The 13,105-nt window shown below is 34.2% G+C and overlaps 1 protein-coding gene across 1 annotated transcript in view; it reads left to right on the forward strand.

Moving 5' to 3' along the window:
• The window catches only part of LOC145662822 (serine protease 29-like), an 86,902-nt gene that overhangs the window by 53,283 nt on the left and 20,514 nt on the right, over positions 1-13,105 (forward strand). Inside the window, exon 5 of the mRNA XM_081728718.1 lies at positions 6,696-6,805. Coding sequence (XP_081584844.1) covers positions 6,696-6,805 — 110 coding nt within the window. The remainder of the gene's footprint in view (positions 1-6,695; positions 6,806-13,105) is intronic.

Genomic DNA, 13,105 nt, shown 5'->3' on the forward strand with positions numbered 1-13,105 from the left:
AGACAATTTACTATAGAGAGTAGTAATTGTAAGACTTGGTCTCACTCAGCTCTGATTTTTTTAGGAATGTCACTGACCGGCCCACTTGGTATGACGTCATAGGGGTCAATATCTACTTGATTTTTGCAGTGGTACCTTAGTCCACTTACCAAATTCTTAGAGGGTACATAGAACCTAACTTTAAATTTTGGAAAGGGTATATAGGGTAACCCTTTAAATTTTGAATATTACCAAAGCTAAAAACTATAAGGGAGTATAGTTTGAGGTATGTAACTTCTGAGCGTTCGGTTAGTCCATCTTGTACCTTTTCATGGGAAAAAATGGAAAAAATCAACTGCTTATTTTGATGAGGCTTTATTGTATGATATGGTTATATGGGCAAGTACAGGGGCCCATTCCCTTTCATAATATTGGGTATATTAATGAAACCCCTTAAAATTTTATTAGGAGTACATTGGACCATAATTTAAATTTGGAAATTGTCAAAAGCAAATATTGCTAGATGTTCTCAACTGGTGTTGAATGTTGCTGAATATATTTTTGTAAATTTGGTTCGTCTAGCATGGTTTCGTAAATTTAGTTCGTAATCTTCCATGGGTATAAAAATGTTAAAAATATACATAAGCAGTACGTTTTACAGCGTGGTAGTTATTGCCCTAATTTGTCCTCTTTAGTTAGGCTTTGTTAAAACATATAATCATATTGATTAATTTACGGATTCATTGTCTCAAATAGGACATAGGTATCATGATTTACTATCCAATTTTCGGAGAGGTATATAGGACCACTTCATAAATTTAGGAACTCTCAAAAATAAAAATGGGTAATTGTTGACTTGGATATAAATACATAGTCTGTAAATTTGGTTGGTCGATTGGTCGAACTTGTTTACTTCCATGGGTAAAAAAATGGCGAAAATATACACATAAGCAACACTTGATATTTTGGCTGGAAAATTTGAATTATTCACACACAATTCCCTCCCCAATAAATACCACCTTTACGAAGAGATTTATGGGTCGGGTGGAGAGGATTGCGTGCTACAGTGAAATTTAGAGCTATGTCACTGGTAGCTCACTACCAGAAGGGTAACGCCTACCGAAGTGGTCTAAGTGGAGTAGCCAGATGAAGAGTGTTCTGGGAGAAGGCAGCAGTTCTTCAGCAGCCAAATTTGCGGAAATCATACAAAAGATTAGTACGGCAACCTGGACAGGCAGTCTCAGGCAGAATCAGAGTGATTTTAACGACTGGAATAGTGCGGGGTGGAAGGGAACGGGAAACCACCACTCTACTTTTTCCTACTTTGATGATAAAAGAAAGAGAACATATATATACTCTGGTCTTTCGCATGTCAATACATAGTTCCAGAGATAAAATATCCCAAGTCGAATATCCCTGAGAGTAACTGTTGGGAAGGACCATTGGACGAGAAATTAATAATGTGGAGAAGATAGATAGGAAAGAAAGACAGGAACAGTGAAAGATTTAGGATAAGGACATGGAACGTATGTATCAAGGAGGGAAGTTAGAAAATTTTAAAGAAGAAATTACAACAAAATAATCTAGATTTGCTAGGAGTTGGTGAAGTTAGATGGAAACGTAATGGAATGTTAAACACCGAAGGATAAAATGTTTTACTCAGGTAATGAAAAGGGTCATAATACTATAGGAATATTCCTACTAAGAACTTAGAAGAGAAAATAGTGAAAGTAGAATTTATCGATGGTAGAGTTATGATGTTAAAACTTAAAGAAAGAAAGAATAATCTAGTGGCGATACAGACATACTCACCAATGACTTCGCATGCAACTGAAGAAGTAGAAGAAAATTATGAGAAAATAGAAGAAATTGTAGGCAGGGAGAAGAGAGGTGCATACGTAATTCTAATGAGAGATTTCAATACAGCTGTAGGAGAAAACCAGGAAGATATTGTCGTAGGCAAAAATGGTTTTAGGTGAAAAAATGAAAGGGGAGAGGGATTCGTCATTTTTTGTAGACAGAATTCACTAATAATTGGGAACACTTGGTTCAATCAGCAGAAGAGAAGAAGATATACATGGAAATCCTCAACAAATTTGCGAAGATATAGATAGACTTTATTATGATTCAGTACAGGTATCGGAATAGCTTGAAGAACGCGAAGACCCTTTCCAGTGCAGACACTTTCTCTGATCATAATCTTGTGCTGCCCAAAGTGGATATTCAACTGTCAGGAGAAAAGTAGGAAACAGGATGTTGAATACTGAAAAGTTAAAACACGAGGAAGTAAGAAATCTTTTCGTTGAGAAATTAGAAGAAAATTACTCAAAATAGGAAAGGATAGATGCACTTAGTAACGGACGGTGAGAGCATATTAAACTTCGTATACAACAGACTGCAGAAGAAGAAGTAGGTTATCGCGAACACGAAGCGGCTCAGAAACCATGGGTTACAGAACAGATGTTGCAGAAAATAAGGGAAAGGAAGATGTGGAAACAGGTTGATACAGAAGAGGGTAGAAACATGTACGGAAAGTTAAACAATAAATTACGAAGGGAAACAGACAGAGTAAGGGAAAAGTTTTACAAAAGAAAATATGAGGACAAAAAAATTAAAAAGAGTTCGGAAATATTAGAAAGTGTACAAGAAGGTGAAATTTATGGAACTTCCGAAGAAAGAAGGGGACATAAAAATAGTAACAGAAAATAAAAATTGGAAGGTAGTCAGGGAGAAGTGAAGTCTTATGAAATTGGAAAGAATATATTGAAGACTTATATGAGAATAGGGACAGACCGTGCGGCCTAAATGTTGAAGTAGGAAGTGAAGTATGTGAGGATGATAAAGGATTTAGTATTTTTCGGGGTAAGTTTGACACAGCTATACCCGAGATTAGAAATGGAAAGCAACCGGGATAGATAATATACCAATCAAATTCATTAAAAATATACAAGAAAAGAGCAAGAAAGAATTGTTCCGACTCTGCAATGGAAAATATGAAATAGGAGACTGTCCAAATAACCTCCTGAAGACGATCGTGATACCGATGGCTAAGAAATGGAACCCAGAAAGATATGAAGATTATAGAACTGTTAGTCTCATTTCGCTGATCTAGAAAAAGGTTTTGACCGCGTGAATTGGGAATTGTTGATGGGAGTTCTAAAGAAGATTGGGTTGGAATGGAAAGATCGAAGACTCATAAGGAACTTATATATGAACCAACAAGTAACTGTTAGAACAGAGGAGGAAATGACAGAGGGGAGCGCAATTGGAAGAGGAATTCGACAGGGATGCTTTCTATAACCAACATTTTTAAATATCTATCAAGAACAGATATTGAAGAGGAGCCTATATAATGAAGACGCCATTTCGATAGGTGGTAGAATGAATAGATGTATACAGTTTGCAGATGATATGGCGCTTGTTGCGGAATCTGAAAAGAAAATCAATAACATGTTAAGAAACTTGAGGAAGGGTTGTGAAGAATATGGGATAAAAATGAATGTTAGAAAGATAAAAGCCAAGGTGATTGGAATGAAGCGGTCAATGTCAAATATAGAAGTATAAGGGGAGGAACTGGAACAGGCGGCTAGTTTTCAAGCCAAGGTGATTGGAATGAAGCGGTCGATGTCAAATATAGAAGTATAAGGGGAGAAACTGGAACAGGCGGTTAGTTTTCATATCTAGATAGTATTATTAATGATGATATGAAGTATGAACGTGAAATAAAAGCTAGGAGACGAATGGAGAAAGAAATATTTATTAGGAAGAAAAGTCTATTTTGTGAGAACCTGAATAAAGAGTTGAGAAATGCTTCGTGTGGGATGTTGTACAGTGTGGGGTAGAAACATGGACATTACCAAAAGTGATTAGAAACTACTGCAAGCCTTCGAAATGTAAGTGTGGAGAAGAATGAAGATAATTACCTGAGTCGAGTGGAAAATGAATGACAGGGTGATAGAAATGGTGGGAGAGAAAGAAACTATTTTACATATTATTGGGAATAGGAAGAGAAACTGGTTGTGGCATTGGCTAAGTATCACGAGGGATGTACTAAGTGGTATGATGGAAGGAAAGAGAGTAAGGGACAAAGTAGGCTACAATTAATGGACAATGTTAAAACAGAAAAATCGTACTTGAAGATGAAGAGGTTAGCTGAAGAACGTCGAGCATGAAAGCTTCTCAGTTTCAGCGAGTGACCTACCAATAGTGATAAAATACCTATGATGATGATACATATCTTTTATCACACAGTATGTTATGGAATTTTGTTTGTTGTATCCAAATGTTCGTAAGATGAGGCTTCGTTGCAATATATGTTCATACATATGACAACATTGGTTTCTTCTCTTGAGTAGCACGTGGGTGCATGATGAAACCCTTTGAAATTTCTGGAAGTGTTTCCAAACGAAAATTTCAAACTAAAAATTGAAAACAATTTTTATAAATTAAAAAAATCAAATTTTAAGTGAATCAAAAAAAATTAAATTTAAATTTTGAACGAACTTTTCAGGTAATATTTTTCAAACAAAATATTCTATCTTTCACTGAGTGAAAAACTTTTCAAAAAAATCAAACTTAGTTTTCAAATTAAAATATCGAAATAAGTTTTCTCAACTAAAAAGTTTCAATTTTTCAGTGAGCGCATAAGAGTACAAAAAAGTTAAGTGGAAACAAAATTTTCAACCAAATTATTCAATCAAGTTTTAATTCAAACTTTTTCAAACCATTTTCCAGTAAGTGCAACGGTTTTCTATCTAAAAGATTTTCAATGATCGCAAAAAGATTTCAAATGAAAATTTAAAATAAAATTTTCAAACTAAAATTTTCAACTAAAAATCTTAAACATAATATATAATTTTTCAGAGGGCAATTTTTTTGATCATTATTCTTTTTTATCCTAGAAATATTTAACTAGATACTACCTAATTATTGTTGATATTTTCTTTCTTCTTTATGTATTCGAGACAAAATGTTGTTGCTAAACAGTGTTGATACATTTCATTCACTTTAGCCGGTGCGGGAAACGGAAAGCTAATCATTTAATTTCGTCCAAGCAAAAAACTGGAAGTTGATGTGTTCTTAAATCCTAGAAAAATCATGTATTGTAGGCTTTGAACAAAATATAGTGTTTTATTCGTATATTAGGATTCCATAAAAGGTTAAAGATAAATAAATTTTTCATACCTAAATTTGTTTCACTGTTGATCTCCGCTTGGTGTCGGTAAGAGAAAATAGGTATGATGTTCTCGCATTCGCCTCGATCTCGTGAGAGAGAGTGAAAAATTTCACATCACTAAGGAGATATAACTGTTCCATATCATGCTTACACTTTAATCATAGTGGTTGTGATGAGATTGACAGGTGATTCTTCTTCATCTTTACGTCTGTGTGACAGGGAAAAAGAGGCAGGAGAAAGGAAAAAGGAGAATACGATTATTATACATTCTTCTTTTTTCTTTCCGGGCTTTCTTGTATCCATAGAAGAGAAATTGATATGTTTCTGATATTAAACACCTCTTTCTTTAATTAAAACTGTATTTCTTCTGTCTTCATAAGAAGATTATGATATCGAATCCTGAAAATTTTACGTGGGGTTTCAATTGAAATTTTCTGATGAGATTGATTTTAAACCAATCGTGTTAGGGTATTAAAATTTAACTTTTGACTTTAAATTTAATTTGCATCATAATTCAATGTAAATCTTCGAATTTACAAATGTAGTTTGTTGAATTTGTGACAGGGTCAAATTTCCATGGTGTAAAGTTAGAGTCCAGTAGACAAATTTATTGATATGTGATATGTTAACCTGTACTATGTGATATGAATTTATAACAACGTAATCCTAACTAAGAAAACTCCCAAACTGAAAATCGAACAATGACTTGTTGAAAGCTACCACCGGAAATCAAACTCAGGGACCTTCCATTGTGTTAGCATGTACGCTAACGACGTGGGGAATATTATTTACCATCAACTTAAAGCCTATGCGTACTTGTTAAGTTGCTAAATTATTTTAAAATAATGTTGAACTCACCAAAAGAATAGATTAAGTCAAAATTGTATGAAAATTAATTTTTGTCAGTGTTTACCAATAAAAGAAAACAAGATGGACCGAAAAACTTACAGAGGTACATATCGCGATCCTACACTACCATACTACATTTTTATTATTATTATTGACAGTTTTCAAAATTTAAGAATGGGCCAACACACACCTCCCAAAATTTAAGAGCTTAACTAACGTATTAATTTCCAAAATTTAGAGTGGTTTGTCTTTAAGTACACATGAACCAATACTCCTGAGCTAGGGACCATGGGTCCTGAACCAGGAACGCACGGACACAAAAGTTAGCCCAAATGACCCCATTACTATTGATCATAGAACCGGTTGTTAAATGATTTGAATCATACCACTGCATACAGGTTTATCGATGGTAAATTCAATTATCAGTGAAAGGGATCCACTACAATTTAGAATTTTCATTTATGTAAAATAAACAGGAAGTAATCTTCAGACTCTTAATACGTAACCACGAACTGAAAGTTTGAAATCATCTTGATATTATTGATATAATTAAATCTTAGTTTGTATCCAAGTACTCGTAGTTATATTGTGAATCAGGACATTTTCTAGAAGTACTGAAGAGAATAAAATAATAGAACTTCTGTCTTAATTTAAACTGAACGATTACATTTGATTTTTTTTTTAATTTCAGAGAAAAGTTATATAATGATATTGGCATGCTGCAGCTTCATGAGGAATTAAATTTTTCAGATCCCAACATACAAAATATAGAACTACCTCTAGAAAAATATACACCTGGAAGTACGTAACTATTATTATTTTATTTTGTTACTTAAAAAACTGAAAAATAAATTCGTTGCTAACTATTGATATACAAAACAAAACGTCAAAAAAACATGCGTAAGATTTAATTGAAAGAGAAAACGGGCCCTTTAGAAGTAATATACATGATAAGAAACCACGAAAAAGAAAACAGGTTTAGGCTATTTGCCATTGCCGTACGTAATATAGTCATATATATATATATATATATATATATACCTCATTTTCAAAGAAATTTACAGAAACGTTGTAGAAATTCCATTTTCAGTTTTTCCTAGTGTTATTTTTTTTATATAATATTAGCGTAATCTCTTACAAATTTTGTATATCAATAATATTTTATTCAGTCTTTCTAAGTTTTCGTTTACGTCACTTAGTTACTCATGTTTTGATTTGACTGGCTTATATTTGGACGTAGTGATACTAATGATTCAGTTTGTTACCTATTGAAATACGTATATTTAGGAAAATTCTTATGAATTAAGGAATTTATATCATTTTAGTATTGTTATATTCAAAACATTCGATTTTTTTAATTGGGATAAATCAGTATTCTAAGTGGTAAAAAAGCAGAGATGGTATGTTTTATTACGATTTTAACTCGACATGCCGGCTATGTAAATGTATATTACTTACCTCTGTACTCAAGTATTGACGATTCTGTGATGTTGTAACGGAGAACTGAAAAAAATACTTCAGACTGGCAAAAACACTCTTTATCTAATATATGCCAGATGCCATTATTCGCAAGTTACAAATTCCATATGAATGTGGCAGCTGCATCCATAGGTCGCTCTTTTATGACAGCAGCAACAGCCATTATGTTAAATAATGAAGGAGTTATATGCAGTTCGTCAACCAGCCCCGGTCTCCCCTACTGTGTATAAAATGAATTTATTAAAGGTATTTAGCATCTACTCTCCAGTGACGGTATGTCTGGATCACTGAAAAACCAGAGGTGGTATGCCGTCATCACTGAAAAACCAGAGGCGGTATGGCATACCACCGCACACCGTCTCACTTCGACCACTGCGATAAATGTTTTCAAAATTATTCACCCAAAAAATTCGATGATTGTTAAAAATAGGCAAATTATATTCATAGTTTTGAATTTAAGGCGAATTTAAAACTACTGCAACACGTATAGTGCTTTTCCATTGGAATTTGAACCCGAGACCACGTACCCCAAAGGTCTTCGCGCTAGCGAATATATCAGTGAGGAGGTTCTACAGAACCTACAGGTATAACTTTGAAGTTATCACCATTTCTAGTTCCTTCAAGATCTTTCAATGAAAGTAAAGAAGTAGAGATAATTGAGGGGAGGGGGCAAGAGAAGTATGTGAAAAGGTTATCAACTTGGATATAGTGAAGAAATGAACGCTTTAAAAAAAAGTTATATCTTACAAAATAGCAAAACAAGAAGTACTTTTAGAGCGATCGAAAATTAGTGAAATAGTTCATATGAGTTGCGTTCACAAGATTGCGAAGAAATTAAAAGGGAAAGTTAGCTACAGAATAAATAACTGGAAAGTATAGAAGAAAGAACATATTCTCCCAAAATTACTCATCTTTTGTTAAGAATCAACAATATTGAAGAGAATTGCAGCAGAAAAAATGTTAGCTTTTAATATGAAGTTGAGTAATTTTAATAAGAATCAAAGAACACTTTCCACAAATATTCTAGTAGTGTTACACTCTGTAAGATGGTTATATAAATAACGCGTATTTTACGCTTTTTTAAACTTTTCTAGAAATTTGATTAATATGCAACAAGAATTTACTCAGTGGTCCCTTTTGAGGGAAGTCATATCGGTAAAAATTCAAATTTTACTATTAAAAGCTAAAGAAATAAATCTTACCTAACGTTCTAATTTTTATATAATAATTAGAATTTTAAATAAGATTTCTTTCCTTAGTTTGTAGTGGTAAAAATTTTACTTTTAGCAATGTGACTTCCTCAAGAGCCGCCACTGAATTTATTCAAGAATATTTTAATATTTCATCGATTATTGTTAATACGAATCGAAAGAGAAGTTTGGAAAGGAATAGTTACTATATTTAGAAGTCGTCAATATAATGAAGTATAGGTTGAATAGCGAGAGCATTTAATGAAGTATAGGTTGAATAGCGAGAGCATTTAATGAAGTATTTTGACGAGAGATGCTTACTGCACCAAAGAGATAAAATCAAGAATCGCCATAGCCAAAGAAGCATTCAACAAAGAAAAGATCACTTTTAATTTATTAGTCCAGTATTAATATGGGTTTAATATTGGAGTAATTAAAGAGTTGGTCAGGTGCTGTATATGGAGTATTGGACTGTATGGTTCAGAAACTTGAACATCACAAAAATTAGAGAAGAAATATGTAGAGAGCTTCGAAATGTGATATTGGAGGAAGATGGAGATGATAAACTGGACAGAGAAAATAAGAAACTATGTTTTAAGACGAGAGATGTTTTAAGACTGATAGAAGACAAAAGGACGCTTTTAGCCAATATCCTTCGTAGGAAGGCCAATTGGAGCGGACACATCTTGCGAAGAAATAGTCTTCTTCATACCAATATAAAAGGAAAGATGGAAGGAAAGCGAGGAATAATAAGAAGAACACGACTAATCGATGATTTGAAAAGTAGAAAAAAAAATACTGGGAGTTAAAAGAGGTAGCTGAAGATCGAGAAACGTGGAAGAAACATTTCCAGGCCCAAACCTAAAATAAATTAAATTAGAAAAAAAAAAACGTTATTCCCAGGACCTGCCGAAAGGCAGAATAGTTAATAATAAAAATAATAAAGATGTAAATTAGGTTAAAAGAATCTCAACCACCGGAATGATAGAAAGTATATGTTATCTTCATGATGGGGTGTTGGAAAATAAAGTTAGTATTGCATGGAACAGATTCTCTATTTTTTCCGGTGGAGGAGTGAAATCTTTCAAATGACCATTTCTGAGGTTAGAGGCCTTCGGTGAACTATTTTTGGACGAGTCGAAAAAGTCTTATATGTTACATATAGGTGGCGTAAAAGTGTATGTGTCAGAACAAAGAAAGATCAATGTAGGCGTGTAAATCAAAATGATGTAGTTTCACGATTTTAACGCTTATACACAAAATCATACCGAAATTCTTGAATCAAGTAACTTCAATTTACAGACTGAACGTCTTGACATGAGCTTAGAGAAAAGCGAAGAAAGATAACACTAGATAAAGAAAAAAGTATCCAAGCCGGTCATATTGTTGTTGTCCTACAAATGTCTAACAGAAAAATGAGTCTCTCAGTGAGTATCAAGAGAGGATAAAACTCTAAAAAGAAGGGGAAAGAATACAGGTTGAAGAAAATCATTAAACTGTGAGCAATAGGTATAAGAATTTTTGAGCGAAATATTGGAGAATGACGAAGGAGCGAAAGTATATACAGGGAAAGTTAGGCTGAAAGCTAAATAGTAATCGGAACTCTGGGTATTCTAACCCTTTCACTACTAGTGCCCGGGAGGGGACACAATTATTAACGCTCATCTCTATGGCCCTTGCTCGTATAAGCACCCTTACCGTAAAACATGAATTTACTTGGACATGTAATAATATTTTGCTGCGATACAAGCTCTTAGAGACCATCACGATCTGGCAGCGTTGTATTGAACTCAAGATGGTGGAGGTTCAAAACAAGAAGACAGGTACGTTGCATGTAACTATAAGATATTGAAAATATGTATAATAAAAATTGTAATAAATGGTTCTGGATTGGAAAATAAAGATTCTTTATTTGCTTCAGAGTATAAAATATTCATTTATAGTATCGTTTTCTAGTTTGTTTCATGAAATGAAATACTATGTCCCGTAGAGGAGACATTGGCAACAAAAGGTAGTCACAGAAGATATTGCGCAATACATGCATTTTTTGCGACTACTTACCTGAGAAATCTGAGTGGTCCTCCAGCTTGGAGGTTTGGGTAAGGCTAACAACCTCATCCTGTACAAAAAGGCACTTGTTCAGAAACATTCACAAAAGCCTCGGACAAGGACTGATAACTTGGCACGACCTCAGCAAAAGAAAATGGACATGAGATTTGGAACATGGAATATTAGAAGTCGTTATAGGGCAGGAGCGTTAAAATCCGTAACGAGTGAGTTAAAGAAATAATGATGAACCTAGTAGAAGTTCAGGAAGTTAGGTGGGAAGGAAATGGATCTGTGAATTCCGGAAATTTTACGTTCTTTTACGGGGAAGGAAATAAAAATCACCAGTTAGGAACAGGGTTTTTCGTTCACAAACGAATATTACCAGCAATTAAACGGGTTGAATTTGTCACTGACAGACTTTCTTTTATTACTCTTAAGGGACGGTGGTGTGATATTATTGTTTTAAATGTACATGCCCCAACTGAAGATAAGGATGATGATATAAAAGACAGTTTTTACGAAGAAGTGGAACGGACATTTGACCAACTCCCGCGATACCATGTGAAAATTCTACTAGGGAATTTCAATGCGAAGGTAGGACGAGAGGATATTTTCAAACCGATTATAGGGAACGGAAGTCTGCATAAGGAAAGTAATGGCAACGGTGTTAGACTCGTGAACTTTGCAACATCCAAAAACCTAATCGTGAAGAGTACAAAATTCCCACATCTTGACGTTCATAAATACACTTGGACATCACCAGGCGGAAAACACATAATCAAATTGATCACGTTTTAGTAGATAGAAGAAGGCAATCTAGCATAATTGATGTCCGGTCGTTTAGAGGGGCTGATTGCGACACTGATCACTACCTGGTAGCAGCGATAATACGAGAGAGATTATCGTTGAATAAAGATAATATTCAATGTCCGAAAACGGAGAGATTTAATTTAAAGAAATTAGAAAAGTGCCAGGTAAGAGAGGAATACCAGATTGAAGTTTCGAATAGGTTCTCGGCTTTAGAAGATTCGGAGTGCACTAGTGTTGAGGATACTTGAATTGAAATTAGAGATAGCATTAAAAGTTCAACAAAATTAAAATTGGGACAAGCGGAAATACGTAGGAACAAACCATGGTTCGACCAGGAATGCATTAAACTAGCAGAGAAGAGAAAATAGGCAAAATTACGCTGACTACAAAATCCGAATGAAATAACTACACAAAATTTCGCAGATATCAGGCGGAAAACTTCCAAAACTTTTAGAACAAAGAAACGCAATTTTTTGAAAGCTAAAATTAAGGAACTTGAAGATGATAGTAAACATAAAAATATTCGGGGCAGGTATAAGGGGATCAGCGAATTTAAGAAAGGCTATCAACCTCCTGCTTATATTAAAAGAAAGCTGACGGAACAGTTCTCACTGATACGAATAGCATCTTAAATAGATGGAAAGATTTCTTTGAGGAATTGCTGAACACGCAGCCAGAATCTAATGTGAGTGGAGAAAAGGAGATACAGACCGCAGAACCGTATATTCCAGAACCCAACCGAATAGAAGTAGGAACCGCTATAAAGAAATTAAAGAAACACAAATCTCCGGGTGTAGATGAAATTCCGGCTGAGTTAATTTTAGCTGGAGGCGAAAAATTGTGGAACAAGATACACAAACTCATTCTCCTTATCTGGAACAAGGAAGAATTGCCGCAAGAGTGGAAAGAATCAATCATTGTCCCAATTCACAAGAAAGGCGACAAAACTGACTGTAATAATTATCGAGGCATTTCTCTTCTGTCAACATCCTATAAAATACTTTCCAATATTCTATTAGTAAGATAGACGCCATACGTAGATGAAATTATTGGAGATTGTCAGTGCGGATTTAGACGAAATCGATCAACTATCGACCAAATATTTACCATTCGCCAAATACTAGAAAAAAAGTGGGAATACAATACCCCGGTACATCAACTATTTATTGATTTTTAGAAAGGCATACGACTCGGTTAGGAGAGAAACATTATACAACGTTCTTACGGAACTTGGAATGCCGAGAAAACTAATTAGATTAATTAAGATATGTTTAAATAAATCCCAAAGAAAAGTCCGGGTAGGAAAATTTTTGTCCACGAGCTTTCACGTCGAAAATAGCTTGAAACAAGGAGATGCGTTGTAGCCATTATTATTTAGCTTTGTTCTGAAATACGCTATAAGGAAAATCAGAAATAGCAACCAGGGTCTAGAGTTGAACGATATTCACCAAGTTATGGCATATGCTGATGATATAAATTTAATAGGAGATGATAGGAGAACAATAGAAAAAAATGCGGAGATCTTATTAAACGCTTGCAGGGACATGGGTTTAAAAGTAAATACAGAGAAAAC

This window comes from Thermobia domestica, chromosome 10 (genome assembly GCF_964235325.1).
Source record: "Thermobia domestica chromosome 10, izTheDome1.hap1.1, whole genome shotgun sequence".
Lineage (NCBI taxonomy): Eukaryota > Metazoa > Arthropoda > Insecta > Zygentoma > Lepismatidae > Thermobia > Thermobia domestica.